The following is a 20890-nucleotide window of genomic DNA, read 5'->3' as shown; positions in this document are numbered from 1 at the left end:
TGAGGAGACACAGAAATCAGGGCTCTCCATTGCTACTGATGGCAGGGTAAAGTGTGTACGTCATTTTGGAAGACAATTCGGTGGGACCGATCAGAACTTCCAACATAAAGGTCTTTAGACCCATATGTTTACTTGCTAAGTATCTGTCCAAGGAAACAGGCCTATACATAGATGTGCGCTATTTGTGAAAAGAAAAAAAATGGAATCATCAAGATGTCCATCCAGAGAGGATGGTTGTAATCATTAGAAAAGCTATGCATCATATACTAGATTTAACTACATTGAGCTTCATTTACTTAAATGTTTACATAAAACCTGGAAGGTTTCACACCAAATCATTAATGGTGGGTGGCAGGATTAGAGAGGAGGTTAAGATGGGAGGTCTCTACTGATTGCATCTTTGACAAAAGCAATGTATTCATGTATTATTTATGTAATAAAAACAAGCAGGAAAACACACAGGTATATATATGCTAAATCGTGTCCGACTCTGTGACCCCATGGACTGTAGCCCGCCAGGCTCCTCTGTCCATGAGGTTCTACAGGCAAGAATCCTGGAGTGGATTGCCATGCCCTCCTACAGGGCAACTTCCCAACCCAGGCATCAAACCCAGGTCTCCTGCATTGCAGGCAGATTCTTTACTGTCTGAGTTACCAAGGAAGCCCTATATATACACACAAATAAATGCAAGCATACATGTTACATGTGTACATAGACATACAAGCAGATTTGTACATGCTTTTGAACCCTGTGTGTCTATACATATATGCAGCGTGCGTGCATGCAGGCACACACCCCGCAGGTACTATCTGGGGTTATCTCCACCCCCAGGAAGACTCACTGAGGTCCTCACAATGTCTGCTAGCTGTGGGGGAGTTTATATGTCCTTATGGCCTCACATAAACCACGCCATGTCTGTGAACAGGGCAGGTGCCGGTCAGAAGTACAGTCTCCCAGCCCCCACCCACCCCTGGCAGCTTCTCTGCCCATGGCTGCCTGGTGTGCAGGAAGCTGCTGGGGTCGCCCATATGGAAATGAGGCAGATGTGGACCTGCTGAGACAGCACAATCCTCCAGCACTAGTGACACGGGGGCCGGAGGGTTCTCTGGTCTCTCCCCACTTGATGCCATTGGTGCCTCTTCTAGAGCTATGACAACTGCTGACATCTGTAAATGTGGCCAGAAGCCCACCGGGAGTAGGGGGGGTTCCCACCATTGCACCCCTCCCTCACTCCCTGCCCCAGTGGGAACCACTATTCTAGTGGGGAAAGAACAATTGTGATCCAACCTGGCATGTCCTTGCAACAGATCTTGCATCTCTAAATGTGGCCAAGGCAGCTCAGAAAGGCACTTTGGAGAAGCCCCTGCTGCTGCTGCTGCTCCTGCTAAGTCGCTTCAGTCCTACTCTGTGTGACCCCATAGACGGCAGCCTACCAGGCTCCGCCGTCCCTGGGATTCTCCAGGCAAGAACTCTGGAGTGGGTTGCCATTTCCTTCTCCAAGGCATGAAAGTGAAAAGTGAAAGTGAAGTCGTTCAGTCGTGTCCGACTCTTCGCGACCCCATGGACTGCAGCCTAACACGCTCCTCCGTCCATGGGATTCTCCAGGCAAGAGTCCTGGAGTAGGGTGCCATTGCCTTCTCCGGAGAAGCCCTTACTTTTCCACAAAGGTCGACACGCTGGGGACAGGACCCTCCTCTGCAACTGTGCTGCCTTTCCTAACAAGGTTCTGGTGACCCTGAGATACTCCTCTCCTTTAAAAGACACTGATGAAGTACAGTGTCCTCCCCTGAAGAATGCTCTTAAATCCTGGACTTTCCGCCCAAATGTTATTATCTCGATATTTAAAAGATTACTCACTCTGTACCAATATCATGTCTAGAAAACCAGAATATCCCTTGCTATGGCTGGTAAATGTCACAGCCAAACAGTAACAATTACGTTAAGTACAGCACCCATCAAGTTTCTGTGGTTTAATACAACGCAGTGAATTCCAACACCCACACGGTGCAGCAGAAACATGCAAGGAGCAGAGGACTATTGAGACAATATTCTCAATATTGAGACAACAGCATCGGACAAATGCCACCAGCAAGCTCCAGAGAGTGGATGCCTGAGGCCGGGGAAGTGGTCCATGGGGAAGTGCAGTGCCCCCATTTGAGCATACCACTGCATCTTGCAGAGCAAGAGCCAGGAGGATCAGGCAGAGGGGCTCCGAGCAGAGGCTGGGTCATCTCCAGCCGGCCCTCCAGCGGGGAGTCAGATGATCTGCTTTGGATGCTATTTTTACATTTGCTAAAAAGGCCATGAAGCGGATTTCTAGACATCCCTGAATGATACAGTATACTGAGCAAACCCAACTATTTAGCTTCCAGAATGGACGCCCTCGACCTGCTTGGCATTCGCTCCTCTTCCTCCACCCCCAGCACAGCAGTTCATATGTGACTAAAGAAACTTCTTGAAAAAGACAGGCACCATGGCTTCCCGAAGCCCAGATTTTGGAACAGCTTGGATTTAAGACTCTTTTCAGAAGGCACAAGAGAGAGTCACTAAGCCCATGCACCGTAACCACTGAGTCCATGTGCCACAACTGGAGAGAAGCCTGTGCACCGCCACTGAGACCCGACACGGCCCAATAAAATAAATTTAAACAAAACACTGCCTGCGAGGATAACAGCCCACCTGGTGGTCCTGCCCATGAATCCTGGCTGAGACCGGGAGGGAGGGACAGAGAGAAGAAGGAGGGAGAGATACATTTTGAAACACACAAACAAGGTCAAGCCTCAATTTGCAGAAGGCAGGTCACCTACAACACAGGTTAACAGACACGATTATGTTTCAGTTCTCTCCATCAGAATGACATAGATTAGGTACTGCTGTCACTCATTGACCTAATCCTTATTAAACTGTCTTTGAAACCAAGATACATGGCTTTTGTTGTTAATCTATGGAATGAGATGCCACATATATAAAAAAAAAAAAAAAACAGTTATGCTTAAGCTGGTCTGAGGGACTGATGCTCAGTTAGAAGGCAGGGAAGGAGGGAGTTCTGAATTCCCTGAGAGGATAAAGAGAGCCCGAAAAGTCTCTATTTTTATTATATCCCATCTTTATAACAGTTTGCAATATTGAGAAGTTCCCATTTTAAATGCATGTGAAATTCTGTCACATGTGTTCAAAAGCTACACATAAACTGAAGAGTCTTAATTCTATACTCTATCAGACATTGCTTTCTGGTAAGATGTGGATAAATCACACATTGAAACTCCATAAAACCTCTTCCCACAGGAGAAAGGAAATAAGGAGAAGGCAAGGTTTGAAAAAGGAGCTTCTTACCTCTTTCTGGCTTCCTCATACTGCCAGTTAAGCCTGACTCGATCCACAAGCCTTGTTTTATCATCAAAGATGAACTTTTTGGAACAGAAGGAAGATAAACAAGGGGGGAGACATGTTAAAAACCCATTTTCAAAAGAGAAAATTCACTTAAACTTCCAGCAGCAATGAAGAATATTTTAATTCACCTTCCAAAGTCCATTTTTCAAAGGTCTGGAAGGAAACACACCAATAACAGCTGCCACCTCTGGTAATCGGGAGTTGGGAATGTGACTGGTAAGACTTTGGTTGTTCCAACACTGGCGGATTTTTTTTTAAATAGTGGAAGTACACTTGTCTATTTTGTAATTCCCACAGCAAATTAAGTTTGAAAAGAAATAGAGAATTCCTCAAAGTTCATACAAATGCAAACAAAATTCATCCCAACTTGTGTAGTACATGCATGCTGTGATGAAGCAAGCTGCCGTTCTGGAGAGGTTCACACAGTAAGGAACAGAAGCTCTCAGTCCAACAATCAGTGAGGAACTGAATCTTGAGAACAATCATGTAAGCCTGGAAGTAAACCCTCCCCAATCAAGCTTTCTGATGAGACTGCAACCCTAGCTAATACCTTGATTACAGTTTCCTGAGAGCCCATGAAGCAGAAGATGCAGCACAGTTTCCTGATCCACAGTACAAGTGTGAGATAATAAATGTGTGCTGTTTTCAAAAGCTAGGTTTTGGGGGTGTTTTGTTATGCAACAATAGCTAACTAATACAGTTAAAGCCTTTTGATATATTTTTCAATAACAAGGTGTAGTAGAAAGCACAGGGGTTTAGGGATCAGTTGCTGATTCAAACCCAGATCTGCCTCTCCCTGGCTACATAACCTTAGGTAACCTGGTACCTGGACCCTCTCAGCTGACAAAAGAGGATGGAAACAACTACTTAAATCGAAGTAACAGTCATGAAGCTGTCAACTCAGGGCCAGCCCCAGTAAACTCATAAATAATGACAATTTACTGCTAAAGTTATTATAGTAGTATAACCAGCCACTCCCCACCCGATGTTTTTTAGAAAATCTTACCTAAATCATTACAGAACCTTCAATCTTACCTGTTTCTCTCAAACGAGGTAAGAGCCTCTAAAAATTCTAACTGTAACCTTATGTTAAGCAGCAATGAGTTATTCATGGAATTCAATACATATTGTACTTCTTTCCTTCGCATGCCAAAATCTTTAGGCAAAAATGCCAGACAGTTTTAACTTACAGATTCTTCTCTGTCTTAAACCTGGTCAAAATGCCCAAGTGTAGTTTTGAGAACAATAAGGGGGAACACTGCAAATAGGCAGTTCAGGACATCCAGGACACAGAGGCATTATTTCCTATATGATATTCCCCTCAAAGAGGCACTATTTGTTGACATTTTAAAATATCAGTTAATTATTTAAAACTCACGGTTTTTTAGTCAATGGTTTTCCCTTCTTTTTGTTTCTTTTTATTTATTTACTTTTAGGAGGGCATTCTGCATTTCACTGATATTTCAACTTTACTTAGTGAGCCCTAAGAAAAAGAATCCATACAAATTGGTTTTCCATTTGTAACAAATGAATGTAAAACTTCACTCAATGACAGTACAACAGTAGTGTCTTTAAGTATTCACTGCCCTGCTTCACATGATGGCTGCCAATTCTGCTTTGGTGGCTAACTCAAGGCTTCACTAATTATCAAAAGGGGCATTATGAAATTCTTCCAAGTCCCAAACAAAATTAATTTCAATTTCCTGACATTCTCTTAGAAGAATAGGAAATAGCATCAAAGTATAACCCAAGGGTGACACAGCCACAAAGCTGATGAAAATCACTGGTCTAAGCCAGAGCTCAGAGAACTACGGCCCAAAGGATGAATGTGGCCCACCACCTCTTTATGTAAATAGAGTTTTAGTGGAACAAGCCCCACTCACCCATTCACAGATGACTGTGGCAGAGACTGCATAGCCGGCAAAGCCTAAAACAATTATCTGGACCTTGGCAGAAAAAGTTAGCTGATCCATGCTCTAAAGAGTCCTATATCTGTCAAAAAAACAGCTAAACTCAACTCTCAAAAGCATTCTGCCTTTAAAAAAAAATCTAATTTATGAAGAAAGAGGTAATAAGCCATTCAATTGCCTCCCAGGCCCCTCTGAACCTTCAAGATGCCTGGATGTAAAAAAACCATATTCTTTCTCCAAACTTAATGGCACAAAAGCCAAAACCCTTTTGAAGGGAAAGTGGAAAGTTTAAACAAATGGGTGATGGCCACATCAAAGCAGCTCTTTTGTTGTCTCTCTGGACATAGTTGGTTCTCCGCCCCCGTCCCCCAAATGCCTGGTGAGCATACCTCGCCTATGATGTCAGTCTGAGAGCCAGCATCGCAAAACTGGTGAGATAAAGACTCGCCCAGTGCGCCTGCGCCGGGAGGGAACTCCTGCAGAGGGTCGGTAAGAGAACAGCTATTCCTGAAGCCATCAGTCAGCTTGGCCAGGCTCTAGAACAGAAGGGAACAAGCAACTTGAACAGCCATGGCGATGCATCTCTTCCCTTTCCAAGCAGTCATTTCCTTTCCATTCCAGGTCGGCAGCCTCATTCCTGGAAAGCAGGCCCACCCCAACCCCATTCTCATGAGATTCCAAAGAAATGTTGATCAGCACATGCACCTTTCATGAAACTCATAGTGATTTAAGTCAGATGGCAACTGAGTCCTCCTGGCAGCATGGGAATAATACAGAGAACAAATGAGGGACCGTTTTTACTGTTGTTTTTTTTTTTTAAACCTTTGTGTTTCCTAAAGAAAAAATAAGCCTTCCCTCCAAAAAAGCCAAAAACATAGGGAGTATAAAGGCATCTGACAGGGACTGGAGGGCTCAGGGCAATGAAGAGATGCTGGTCAAAGGGTCCAAAGTCCCATGCGTTAAGAGGAATGTGCGTATGTATGTGCTCAGCTGCATGTCTTTGTAATCCCATGGACTGTAGCCTACCAGGCTCCTCTGTTCATGGATTTCCCAGGCGAAAACACTGGAGTGGGTTGCCATGCCCTCCTCCAGGGAATCTTCCTGACCCAGGGATCGAACTCACGTCTCCTGCACTGGCAGGTGGATTCTTTACCGTCTGAGCCACCAGGAAAGCAGGAGGAATAAGTCCCGGATCTTAGGTCCACAGCACAGTGAGTATAGCTAGCAATACTGGAGTGAAGGTCTGAAAGTTGCTAAGAGTAGATCTTAGAAGTCCTCAGCACAAAAAATCAAGGTACCCATGTGAGGTGACAGAGGTGTGAACTCATTTTATGGTGGTAATCATTTCACAATAGATGTGTCTATCAAATCAGCACGTACACCTTAAATTTTTAAAATTTTATTTGTCAGCTGTACCTCAGTAGAGCAAAGGGGAGGGGAGATAGCATTCCCATCTGAAATGTTCCTTCAATAAATAATTCCATGTATACCTGTGGCGGATTCATTTTGATATTTGGCAAAACTAATACAATTATGTAAAGTTTAAAAATAAAATAAAATTAAAAAAAAAATAATTCCATCAGAAAGAAATGCTACCTGGAGATCTTTAAAACCACACAGAAGGTGAAAACAACTCCTAGACTATGCTCACATATTCTTATAAGCAATTTTTTTCAGTCATAATTCTACAGGGTCAAAGTCATCTTATATGGATGTCAGTAGGCCAAAGATTAGAGTAAGTATAAATTCTGGTACCTGGAACCCCTTCGGGTGAAAGTTCAAGAGAAACCAGATTTTTTAAGATTTTTAAAAGACTGCAGACATGAGACGCCCGGGTGCAGCAGACCCCAGGCAGGTGCCTCTGGATCTAGACAAAGGTGTCTTGGGATGGGCCAAGACTGTTCTCTTTGTATAAGAAAGACAAAACAACTTATTTGATTTTACTAGATGAAGACACTGCTTGTGTGTCTCCCTGGAGTGTCTCAGAGAAGATGCTAGGGTCTGAGGTGTCTTCCAGAAATTCCATCTCCAGCCTCCATGGTGGGGAACCCACTCGAGGCAACTGAGTGTCATTTACTTCTCATGACCCGGAAATACAGGGCATCTGAAAATACAGATTTCTGTATCCCACCCCCAGAGAGTCTAATCTAGGAGATCTGGGGTGTGGCCTGGTAATCTGCAATTGAACAAGCACCCTGGGGACACTCCAGCCTCACATCCTCGACATTAGGAAGCACCGCCATGCAAGGCGGTCATGTGCACACCTGTCGCACTTGACCAAAGAAGGTGAGCTTTGCTCCCATGTCCTTGCGTGTTTTACATGCTGCAGAACTGAGACAAATGCCTACTAGTGCCAGGTGCCGACTCAGTGAACTGAGCTGGAAAGAAAAGCCACGACGGAGAGCATCAAATGCATTCCGGCATGGAGCAAGAGCCTGGCATGCGTCCCTTGGCAAAAACTCAGTTTTTTCTAAAAATAACAGAAGCTACAGGAGTTCAAGTGGCAAAACAAAAACAAAAACAAAAACAGTATAAAGTCTATCCTCATGGTGGAATACTATGCAGCCGTACAGAGCTACAGGCCCAGCTTTCTGCGAGGGCAACTGATCACGTGTCCACACCATCACGTGTCTGTATAAACACTAGCAGGACACACAAGAAGGTCATAACAGTAGTTATAGGAGGTGAGAAAATGGGGTGACAGCAAGACTCTTATGATACACTTTTAAAATTACTTTGGTTATTAAATGATATAAATGTGTCACCCCTTACTGTAGCCTGAATTGTGTCCTGTAAAAAGATGCTTCAGTCCTAACCCCCAGAACCTGGGAATACGTGCTTATTTGGAAGGAAAAGTCTGCAGATGAAATCGAACTAAGATGAGAACAGGTTCTAATCCAATGATTGGTGTCCTTATAAGAAGAAAAAATTTATATGCAGAGATGTGATCACAAAGGCAGAGACTAGAGTGATGCATCTATAAGCTGAGGAACACCAAGGACTGCCAGCAGCCCCCAGAGGCTGGAAGAGGCAAGGAAGGACCTCCCCCAGAGCCTTCAGACAGACCGTGGCCCTGCCGCACCTTGACATCAGACTCTCGTCCTCCAGACTCGGAGAGAATAAACTCCTGTTGTTCTAAGCCACCTGGTATGTGGTTCTTTGTCATGGCAACCCTAGGAAACTAACATGCACATTTTAAAATATATATATATATATATATATATACGTACACACACATATATAGAAGATATCAAATATACATATATATTGTACAAACATGTATGTGTTTAAAATTTGCATGATTATATAATAACGATATAATATAAATACATATATATTTTTTTAATGTTTAAATAAAGGAAAGTTAGATAACCCTGGCATTATGAACATGTTTAAAAAAGGGAAATAAATAAATAAAGGAACGACACGCAGGAGGGCAGAGAGACAGATGCGGGCTCTGAAGAGCTCCCCGGCCTCTTACTTGCATCAGGTCCCGCCTTTCCTTTTCGCCCGTGTAAATGGCTTTCTTGATGGTCCTGAGCTCGCTCATTATAGCCTGTGCCTCATCCAGTTTGTAGTTGGTATGAGCATTAGACATCTTGCGATCAATCCTGGTTCAAAAAGAAATAAGAGTCATTCTATGTGAGAGTGTAACATCCCATTAAACAGTAATAATCCAGAACTTAAAAGCTTCATAGAAGGGCGGGGAACAGCTAAAAAGCAATGTTTTGGCAAAGGAAAAAAAAAGATCCCATAAGCCCTTCCTTGTTCGTGGTGAATACAAGGAGATAAGACTGGTGGTGGATGTCTCCCTGTGCTCCAAGAGCATCTTCTGTAGGCAGGGACGTGCCAGGCAAGATTCCTAATCATTTCCAGAGATTTTAGACTTCCCTCTCTGAGAGCAGGATCATGTCTTATTCGTTTAGCCCCAGCATCTCAGTTAGTAGTCCAAAATGTCTATTCAGTAAACATACCTATGGAATCTATGTACAAGAATATATGGGAAACAGCAAAAAGTAGTGAAGTTTCAATAGTGATGCCCTGCACAAAACTTGGGAAGTCATATGGCTCCTCTATCTTTTGTTCTTTTATCCTGGTTCTAATATATCACTCCCTCTCTAGTACTCCCATTCCATCCAAACATCCATTCATTCTTCCTTCATTCTATCCCTGGATCCCAATGTGGCCTGGCCACGTGTTTTTCCATTTTAGCTGTTCTATGGAGAATCAAGAGTCTCTGATGCAAGGCAGACACAAAGGCCATCCATCTCCCATCACTACGTCTGCCAAGGAAGTGGCTCAACTTTTCTTGCAGAGAGAAGTTAGACTCATTTATGTAATAATGTCTCCTGATATCCATCTTCTGATAAAAGGCTCTCCGATATATCTCATTTAATGTCACAAATCACAACAGACATAAGCTGATGAAGTCTGTAGAAAAGGGTGACATCATTTCAACACAGAAAACCCAAGGCCAGAAAAGTGTGATTTCTCCTTAACAGTTAATGACCAACGCCTTTGCTACTACAGGTCTACTGACTCCTCTAGAAAGAAAACTACATACAGCTAAGGGATCATTACCTGACACCGACACACCTATAGAGAAATGAAACTCGAATGCAACACACAAGATATTCTCAACTGCTTAGAAGTCAGTGTTCATCGAATGGTCACAGAGTACAGACACACAGCCTCTGTCAAGGCCACAATGTGAGACGCTAGCCCCGTGGGCTCTGGCTCATACTTGGGTGTTGTGATTTCTTTACGGCTTTCGGCAGCAACAGAGCCTAAGTGCAGCCATCGGTAAAGCCCGGGTCAGAGCCAGCAGCCTGTCAAGGCACCATCAGCTGGTGGCTTGGAGGAAAACAGGCCCCAGTTCCCACCAGGGAGAGAGAACAGCAAACCCTGTAATACATCTCACCAGCAGATGCCACAGAGCCCCCCAACCACCCCCCCACCCAAGAACAAAAGTTCAACTTCAAGGCGGCAGGCCTCAGCCCTGACCTTAGCTCCACCCAAGGAGCTCTGAGACCTCAGAAAGGAATGAAGACTGACCGAGAGCAGCTGTTTTCACTCTGTCCCAAGGCTGTCCCAGCCTGGTGAGCTGGGGTCGCTGAAGGGAGAGCCCACCCACGAGTTGGGGCCCCTCACTGCTGCTTCAGCAAGCCCTTCCCTTCGTTCCATCTCAGACAGTCTGCTTCCATAGAAGATGTCATTGGAGGGGAAGGATAGGGGAAAAGATTACACATGTTTTAACAAAAAAGTGTGAAAGCTCTTAGAAAAGATGATCTCAAAGTTCTAGGAATCTCTGAAATGTAACTGTTTAAAAAGTTATGAATTATTATAGAATATGCAATTACGTGAAATGATACTGTTATGTAAGTATAACCTTATAGAGACATTTTCTATTTGATCTGATTAAATTATATGCATTTGATTAAATTATGCATGCATGCATGCATGCTGAGTCAATTCAGCTGTGTCTGACTCTGTGCTACCCTATGGACTGTCACCTGCCAGGCTCCCCTGTTCATGGGATTCTCCAGGCAAGAATACTGGAATGGGTTGCCCTGTCCCCCTTCAGGTGATCTTCCCGACCCAGGGAATGAACCCATGTCTCTTACATCTCCTTCACTAGCAGGAGAATTCTTTACCACTTCTCTACTACCTGGGAAGTCCCTGATTAAATTATACAAGTATCTATTTGATCGAATTATATAAGTATGTGTTTGATTAAATTAGATAGGTATATAAATAGCATATTACAATAGTTCAAGTATCAAACACCTATTAGGTGACTGTCCTGCTGCATGCTTTATGTCTCACCTCATTTAATCCCCTGAACAGGTTTATGAGATAAGCATAATCTTCCCAGACTTCGTGATGCAAAAATTGAGGCTCAGAGAGACTAAGTGGCCCAAAAGGACAAGCTAAGATCTGGCAGACCCACAACTCAAACCCACATCTCCCAGCTCTCAAGTCCAAATTGGAGTTTTTCCATTTTAGCTGTTCTATGGAAAAACTTGGAGAAGGCAATGGCACCCTACTCCAGTACGCTTGCCTGGAAAATCCCATGGACGGAGGAGCCTGGTGGGCTCCAGTCCATGGGGTCGCTAAGAGTCGGGCACGACTGAGCGACTTCACTTTCACTTTTCACTTCCATGCATTGGAGAAGGAAACGGCAACCCACTCCAGTGTTCTCACCTGGAGAATCCCAGGGATGGAGCCTGGTGGGCTGCCATCTATGGGGTCGCACAGAGTCAGACACGACTGAAGCGCCTTAGCAGCAGCAGAAGCAGCATGGAAAAACTTGGTGCAGCTAATGGCCCTTGCTACCCGCTGGTGCACTCCTGGCTCAGGGTGGCCAGGGTAGGGTCTGTATGCTTTGGTAAGGGGAAGAAGCAGACTCCACAGAACTCTAACCGCTTCCATCTGTCAACTGTGATCTAACCCTAACTCTCAAAGAACAGGAACTCTCTTTTATATCACATCTGCAAAATTCGTTTATTTGGGAGTTTTCAAATTCCCTCTAAAACATAGCCTTTACTTTTCACTCAACATTCAACCAGGAAGGTTGAATGACTTGCTCAAGGTCACACAGCGAGGTCCACACTGAGGCCCTTCATGCCACACTCAGCCTCTTGTCACCAGGCTAGCAATACATTCAAGCTCAAGCCTCCAAAGTGACACCATGTCAAATCTGAGGACCGTCCACACAGTCAGATGGCAGGCCAAAGCAAACTGGCACTCTTTACATCCTGCCTTTGAAAGAAACTGTTAGAAAAGAAGTGTGTTAAAAGTGTTAGTCACTCAGTCGCATCTGACTCTTTGTGACCCCATGGACCGTAGCCCACCAATCTCCTCTGTCCATGGGGATTCTCCAGGCAAGAATACTGGAGTGGATTGCCATGCCCTCCTCCAGGGGATCTTCCCAACCCAGGGTTCAAACCCAGGTCTCCCGCTTTGCAGGCAGATTCTTTACTGTCTGAGCCACCAGGGAAGCCAGAGAAAAGGCGGCGCAGCATCCAACGCTGATGGCACACCGCCGAGAAGGCATCTTTGAGGCATTTCTCGTCAACCTCCCCCTGCCCTCAAGCGTCAGTGTTTCTTGTTCAACTTAAGACGTCAAGAGAACTGCGTTGGCAAAAATCAAACCAAACGAATTCTTCGACCCACATCTTGGAGGAAAGGGCCGCCAGGTCTCGAAAGGTCGTCCACGTTAATAGCACATATTATAACCCCCAAGATGGAGGAGTCTTGATACGACTCTACCTGTTACATCACTGGTTCTGGCAGGCGGCCTTGAACGAATCAGAATCCCAAAGAGCTTCTGGCAGCTTCTATCAGCCGTCGGTCCCATGTGGAACACCAGATCCATCCCACGACTGGGAACAACACTCTTTTTGTTTCCGCCCCCACTTCTGTAGGTTTTACTGTTATCTGAGGAGCCTCTGAGCTATGGTAACAGGATATCCTGCTCTAAGCCTGTGTGGACTGCAGACAAGCCCATGCTCTCCTGAAACCTGTAAATCCCCTCAGAGAGAAAATGCTAATTCCAAGATCTAACACTGCCTCGCCGTGATACTGAACGCTCCTCAGAGGGCAGTCGCTCTGAGTCACTGAAGGAGACATATGGGCTTAACTCCATCATGGCATCCCAAGATGGAAGACAGTCATCAAGCAATTAAAAGGCTCAAAGCACAGACCCAGGCGCTGATAAGCACACACCTCCAGGAAGGGGGTTACTGGCACATCTAGCTAGCGCCTACTTTTATGATTTGAACAGCAGTGGTAGAAATAAGATTTATTCAAACACAATATAGTACAGTAAGGAGCAGAGAAGAAATGCTGGAGGGCAGTTAATAAGAAGGCTCTGGGGGCTTCTCTGGTGGCTCAGTGGTCTACCTGCTAATGCAAGGGACACAGGTTTGATCCTTGGTCTGGGAAGATCCCACATGCCACAACTACTTAGCCTGTGCCCTAGAATTAGGGCTGCAGTTCATGGGGTCACAAAGAGTTGGACCTGACTGAGTGACTGAGTGCACACACACACACACACACATAAATGGACGTTATCAGGCTGCCAGTGTCAAACCCCAATTATAATCTTTACACCCCCCCACACACACACACACATATACACGAGGCAACCAGAGAGTGTGTACCTCCCGATCAAAGTACCACCACCAGCTACAAACCATATTTAACCCCCAAAAGAAGAGAAAATGCAATGGAACTTGAGTCAGATCAAACCTATGGGATTAATGACACCAGTTTACATAAATAAAGAGCAGGGGACACAGGAGCATGTGAAATGATGCAATGCACATTCCTGTAGCAAAATCCAGGATCGGGGCAATTCTTTGGGACAAGGAGAGTAGCTTCTTCAACAAGTACGTTGTCAAAAGGAAGAAATAAAGGAAAAAAGAAAAAGGGGGGGGGTACAGATGAAGAGACATGCTAACCACACATAACCACTAGGTCCACTAGGTGTGGACCTAGTCTGAACCTGGACCCAAACAAACCAGGGAGGTGGGGAAAAACCCACTGGGAAATGGACAACATGAAGAGATTACTACTAAGTGGCACAGGTATTAGTTACGTTTTCAAAAGGAGTCCGTAACTTTAGGAGACATTTATGGACTAAACATGATTCTGGGATTTGCTTCAATAACGTGGTAAAAGCTTGGGCAATGAGGCTCTGTAGCTGTGTGACAAAACAAGACTGGCCATTGTGTAGTTAGCTGTAGAAGTGGGGAGACAGGTACGGGAAGGTTCTCTTATACCATTCTCTTGACTTTTGTGTATGTTTGACATTTTCCATCATTAAAAGTTTATATATAGTACACACACACACACAAACACACACATTCTATCATTAACCCAGAGATTGTGTTCACGGCCAGTTCCCATCTACAAAAATTAACAACGCACATAGGCTTAAAAAAAAAAATACAAAAGGCTCTTTTTTCCTCACTTGGACCCAAGCGTAATGATGGATTTCCTTGCTAGCCAGGAAAGTTCACCAAGATAAACAAGTTGAGTTTAAAATGTTGTGAGTCGCCAAACTCTCAGTGAGGTGCCCTGGAAAAAAATACATGGGATATTCTGGGAAGCAAGAACAGCAGAAACTTTTCTGGAGGGAAATCTAGGGTTTCTGCCTTAAGTCGAGGTTGGTAATAAAATCTGAGAAGCCCATTGATATACAACAGTGCATGTATTATCTGTGTTCAGAGTCAGGATTTTGCAGTAGGGGTGGGGTAATCACATTATCGATGCTTACCCGAGGTTTTCCCAATTTCTCAATAAAGCATACCAATCCACATGATGTGATCCAAACACAAGAGCCAGTCTTCAATACCAGAAAAATAAAGAGGCCATTTTCATCTTATACATGGCCTGTGTAACTCAGAGGAAGGTGTGAGGCCACTTTTTCACCAGCACAACACTGTATTAACAAATAAGCATGGCACAAGCACTCCTGTTTTCTCTCCTTCCTGAGACGTCATGTCATAGCATAGAGTGATCGTGCGCAATGACAACACAGCAGCCAACCAGAAGCTGCTTCGAGAGGCAGTTTCATTTGGAAAGCTCGGCTGGGACACCCCAAGACCAAGTCCAGGTCCAGAGCTTTCCTTCAGGCCACCCTCAGCCTGCATGGGGGAAGGTGGGCATTCCCATAGGCTCTGCCACAGAGTGGGGACCATCCCCTTGGCAGGGGTCATGTTTACCATTGCTGACCCCACACAAGGGGGCTTGCAAAGGAAAGCAGAAAGAGGATCAACAGCATTGGCATTCTCTCTGCAGGCTCATACTCCGCTCTGGCTGCAGGTGTAAACTGACAACTTCCTGTACCGGCTTCTGCTTCCCGTCCCATAAACCTGGAGAAACTGAGGCCACCTTTTTCCAGTCTTAAAATGATGCTGAGGTTTTTCCTGGTGGCTCACAGGTAAGTAAAGAATCTGCCTGCCAACGCAGGAGACACAGTTTTGATCCCTGGTCTGGGAAGATCCCGCATGCCATGCGAACAGCTGAGCCACAGCTACTGAGCCTGTGCTCCAGCGTCCGGGGGCTACAACTACTGAAGCTCACATGCTGAGAGCCCATGCTCCACAAGAGAAGCCACCACAATGAGAAGCCCACACACCTCAACTAGAGAGTTAGCCCTCGCAGCAACAAAGACAGCACAGCCAAAGATTAGTAAATATTTTTTTAAAGAATGACTGCCTACGAGAGATGAAGTTACTTCCTAGCAATGCCAAGGAGAAGGGGTTTTCTTGCACACATGCACACGCAAACACACACACACTGCTGCAGGTAGTGGCAGAGAAAGCAAAAAGCTGACTGCAAGGTTAAAAGCCTGCAGCTCATGCTAAGCACGTGGCCAAATCCCACCTCAGAGGGGACCTGCAGGGGGCATGGCAGTGTCTCAGAGCCAGAAGAGCCAAGCCCTCCAAGCAGGACCCAGCTCACCTTTGTATGGTGTCTCCCCTGGTGTCTATAATACGTCCTCAATAAAGAAGCGGACAAAAAAGTCGTCAGCCAAAGCAATCCTGGGTGAGTAAGAAAGTGAATCTCTACCTCATGCTGAACAACAGGGTTTGATTACCCTTTATGTGAGGCTGAGGTCATCACCTTTGGCAAACACTCACATTCCATGTTCCCTCCTTATAAAGAATGATACATCTGACACGCGGTCACTGCATCTACACACAGGATGCCAAGAGAGTAGCACACTGCCCCTGTGTACCAGGAATTGTAGCCACATGGATTCCCGTCATTTGCTGAAGGCTGACTGTGCAGCAGGCATTGTTGCTGTCCTCGGACAATTTAGCCCAATGGTCACTGCTATGGACTGAATGTTCACGTCCCCCCAAATTCTTGAGGTGAATCCCAATCCCCAATGGGATGCTGTTTGGAAATGGGTCCTTTAGGGGGTTATTAGATTTAGATGAAGTCATGAGGGTGGGGCCCCATGAAGGGACCACTGTCCTTAAAGAAAGAGACACCAGAGACCAGAGCCCCCCACCAAACAACACCACCATGTCAAGACACAGTCAAAAGGCTCATAATGGATTTCCAGTGCCTTGACCTTGGAGTTCTGGCCTCTGGAACCATCAGAAGTCAATGTCTGCTCTTTAAGTCACTCAGTCTAAAGTATCTTGTCAGAGCAGTCGAACTCAGACAACCGCAAGAGAAGAGTCGGCATAGAAGGTGTGAAGCACATGCCCAAGTTCAGCAAGTGAAACCAGGATCTGAATCAAAAGGAAACAGACTTAGAACCAACAGGCATGCAAAACCCCTTCTAGAGAAAACGAATTCTTTCAGACCACCAATACCACCATTGACACAGTAACTATTGTTCACTTAATTTGCTCACGTAATTGAATTCGCAAATATTAAGAACTTTAAAATCTCCGAACTCTCAGTAGGGACAGAGTTCTAATTGTAAAGATGTCAACAGGAGGATGACCTATAGATCAGGCCATCCGACAGAATGTTCTGTGTAGATATATAAGTCGCTCTGTCATGTCTGACTCTTTGTGACCCCATGGACTGTAGCCCACCAGGCTCCTCTGTCCATGGGATTCTCCAGGCAAGAATACTGGAGTGGGTTGCCATTTCCTTCTCCAGGGGATCACCCATCTGTGAGGATGTAAATAGCCTATTATCTGTGCTGCCCAATGCAGGGGCCACTAGCTTAGTGGTCCTCCATGTGGGACACACGTGCCCTCTAGGAAACACTTGGCAATATGTGGAGACGTTTTTGGCTGTCACAACTGGGTGAGAGGCTGCGACCGGCACATAGGAGGTCAAGGCCACGGATGCTGTTAACCATCTTATAGTGCACTGGAGAGCTCCCACCACAGACGGCTATCTGGCCCAAAAAGTCATGAGCACTGAGGTGGAGAAGATTTGCACTAGACACACATGACTACTGAGCATTTCAGATGTGGCTACTGAGACTGGGGACTAACAGTTTAACTTTATTTAGTTTTAATTAATTTAAATTTTAGAACTAAAACATTGAAGAGACTAAAACTAGTCAAACAGTATACCTGTGGCGGATTCATTTTGATATTTGGCAAAACTAATACAGTTATGTAAAGTTTAAAAATAAAATAAAATTAAAAAAAAAAAAGGAATTTAAATGGAAATAGCCTTGTGTGTTTTAGACAGTTAGCTATCAAGAATGTGCACAAATATTCCAATAAAGATCTTGCTTCCCAAGGAAACAAGAACAAGATATCTTCAAGGAAAAGAGATCTGATGCTTATGACTGGTACATAACGAGCATAAATAAAAGCAGAAAGGTGAACACCCAAGAAGCTTTAAGACACACGTCCCAGCATATAAGAGGTCAGCACAACAGGAAACTGCAGGGAAATGCTCCCCCCATCACCACAGGCCACTCACTCTTGCAGGGTCTCCACTCCCTTCTCTTTGTACTGCAGTTCTTGCTTCATCTGGGTCAGCTCTCGTTTTAATCTGGAAAGCTAAAGACAAATGACATATTTTTTTTTCCCAAAAGCATGCTGTGAAAAATGGTTTTTCTACAGTTGTTAGCACTGTCCTCTCAATTTCTGATTGGCTTGCAATTCCCTGGGTCACCCTCTTGCCAGGACCTTCCATCGACAGGCCTAACACACAGCCCTGGCAAAGAAGCCGGCTGGCTGAGACACACAAGGCCCAGATCCCCAAGAGCTTTCTACCCACAGGGAACCCTGGAATCGTCAGTGATTTTCTTTTCAAGGTATTAACTGACATAATGCAATAAGCAAACTCTGTCATGCTTTTTTTTTTCCATCCTCCCTTCCGTTTAAAGTCCCACCTAGGAGATGCCATTGCTCAAAGCATGGCTTTAGGTACCTGGAACTCAGTCGCAGAGAGTGCTTATTTAAAACAGGTGCTGGGCCTCACTCCGTGCCTGTGTTAAAACTAGGGGTGGCCTAGAGTTTTCATTTTGAACTGATGCCCCCAGTGTTTTCATGGGTGTGCTAGAATATGAGAGCCATGGCACTCAAAGAGATGCTCTGATTTAGGGACTGAGACACCAGGACCGGAGGCTTGGGCTCCAAGATGTCTCCCATCCCTCCTTCCAGACACACATGACAAAGGCTGAGGGATGGGACATGGTGGTATCTAAAGAACTGGGCACCACTGGGAAGGTGCCTTGGAACCTTCTGGTCAAACACTATGGCAGGCCAATTTCTCTGGGAATAGAGCCACCAGGAAAGAACGGCAGACAGATGCTAAACCTGCTGAGAGTCATCCAGTCCTCTGAGGTTGGGCCCTGACACTGTCAAATCTTTCCAAATGGGGGGTGAATCTAGCCCCTTGAAACACAGAGGGGTACAGGCGATTTTTTTTGTTAGATGGGCTGAGGTTTTAAAATGAAGCTTTTCTCCTCCTACTGAAAAAATAGTAGAAAGTATAACCAAATGTAATAATAATAATTCATGAAATTGAAAATCTTACTAAAATATGAGTGTGAGACACACTGACCATCATATAATGAACCATGATAAGTGATATTATGTACAAATATACACAGGGTTTCTAGTTACGAAAATATTCATTTTACTCACCCTATCCCGACGACTTGCTATCTCTGCCTTAATTTGGTATGGGTCGTACTTTGTATTTGTTGAATATCCAGAGAAGGCTAAACAGAAGGAAAACATAATTTTATAATGGATCCTTTAAAGTAAACAAATACACATAAACAGGAGCTTCTAAATCACTATATTAAGTAATGAATTCCCAGTCTCAGATTTCCAAGTTGGTCCTCGCTCCTAAGAACGTACATCTCACCACCTTGAACCTTGATGTTTGATTTTTCACATGACTACCTTCTACTTGATTCTACATAATAAAATATATAGCTATAGGTAAATCAAAACTCTGTTTACTTCAACTGCAAAACTATCAGGTTTACAAACCACATATACACAGGAGGTGGGGATGGGGGAGGCATGGTTATGGTATAGAAAACTATTCTTTACGATGAAAACAGTACATATAGTATGAAACCACTTTTACTTCCTTTTAAAATGTACACACCATGGAAGTCACTGGAAGGACAGAACTCAGAAGCTGACTGTTCTTCTCCATGGTCTCATTCCAAAAGATTTTATATTTACTCTCTTCATATCTATAGCTTCCACATGAATGATTTTTGACATAGAAAAGGAAAAAAAACCTAAAGATTTGTAAAAAATGAAAAAGACTACTTCCTAGTCACATGCCAGTATGTGGCAGGCTTGAGTGTTCATAGTGTTGGCTCCCCATGAGCTGAAGTGAAGTACCCACACTTTTATTCTAGCAGTTTGTTTATGATGGATGTTCCGCTAAATCAGATCACATAGCTAAATGCTTTCTTCAGCAGTGCAGCACATATGATTTAAAGTCTTGTAACATAAGACTGTTCTATACATCAGTGTCTCTTTTGCTGTCTCGTACACAGGGTCTATAGAACAGTCTTATGGACTCTGTGGGAGAGGGAGAAGGTGGGAAGATTTGGGAGAATGGCATTGAAACATGTAAAATATCATGTATGAAATGAGTTGCCAGTCCAGGTTCGATGCACGATACTGGATGCTTGGGGCTGGTGCACTGGGACGACCCAGAGGGATGGTATGGGGAGGGAGGAGGGTTCAGGATGGGGAACACATGTATACCTGTGGCGGATTCATTTTGATATTTGGCAAAACTAATACAATTATGTAAAATTTAAAAAAAAAATAAATAAAGTCTTGTAACAGACACAGCATCGTGATTACAGATGGCCAATACCTGGGGGTGAATGAGACACGTTCAGCCACCCAGTTGCATGCTGAGCATGGTCAGTCGAGCCTTCTCTGCTGTCTCAGCAGCTGGAGCAGCATGCAGCCACTTCTAATTTCTATCACCCGGTCCACTTCTCTGCATCCCTTTCTCTTTATGCTTCTGTCTCTTTTCTCTTAGGCCTTGCAGCTGCAGTGACTTGCTTCCTGTCCCTCCCTGAGCTGTGTAGGTTCCTCTTTGATCTGAGAGTCACCGCACATTGATGGAATCTGCCTCTGGGTCATTTTCATTAGTTTCACCTGCTCATAAGAGCCATCTGCAAGGCCACCATCCATTCTTTTTTAAAAAAAGAAACTTTAAACTTTTTATTTTGTTTTGGGATATAGCTGATTAACAGTGTTGTGATAGTTTCAGGGGCACAGCAGAGCGACTCAGCCATACATATGCATGTATCCATTCTCCCCTAAATCCCCCTCCCATCCAGGCTGCCACAGGACAATGAGTACAGTTCCATGTCAGCATCCATTCTTTAACTCCTTTGATCTGGGTAGAAAAGACTGTCATTCAGGTAACTTAGATGCCAACATCTAGAAACTAGCTTATAATCATGTCCTGATTTAATACTAGAGAAGATGGCTCAAGGCCATCAAGTGATTTAAATGGCAAGATTATTTAATATCCTCAAATAGAACCACATCCCAAGTTAATTTGAGCTCTCCAGACGTCTCCTTAAAAAAACAAACAAAAAAACCAGTTCTATGGAATGTCTACTATTGAAGTCCCCATCAGTCAGAATGTCAAA

At 44.4% G+C, this 20890-nt stretch overlaps 1 protein-coding gene across 3 annotated transcripts in view; it reads right to left on the bottom strand.

The window, feature by feature from the left end:
* WWC3 (WWC family member 3) overlaps positions 1–20890 on the bottom strand; it is a 110545-nt gene that overhangs the window by 36672 nt on the left and 52983 nt on the right. For all 3 annotated transcript variants that reach the window (XM_055565111.1, XM_055565112.1, XM_055565113.1), the window contains 5 exons: positions 18891–18967; positions 17719–17798; positions 8783–8912; positions 5691–5837; positions 3335–3408 (listed from right to left, as the gene is read on the bottom strand). In XM_055565111.1, coding sequence (XP_055421086.1) covers positions 3335–3408; positions 5691–5837; positions 8783–8912; positions 17719–17798; positions 18891–18967 — 508 coding nt within the window. The remainder of the gene's footprint in view (positions 1–3334; positions 3409–5690; positions 5838–8782; positions 8913–17718; positions 17799–18890; positions 18968–20890) is intronic.

This window comes from Bubalus kerabau, chromosome X, assembly GCF_029407905.1.
Source record: "Bubalus kerabau isolate K-KA32 ecotype Philippines breed swamp buffalo chromosome X, PCC_UOA_SB_1v2, whole genome shotgun sequence".
NCBI lineage: Eukaryota > Metazoa > Chordata > Mammalia > Artiodactyla > Bovidae > Bubalus > Bubalus kerabau.
This window is presented reverse-complemented; position numbering and strand designations above follow the sequence as displayed.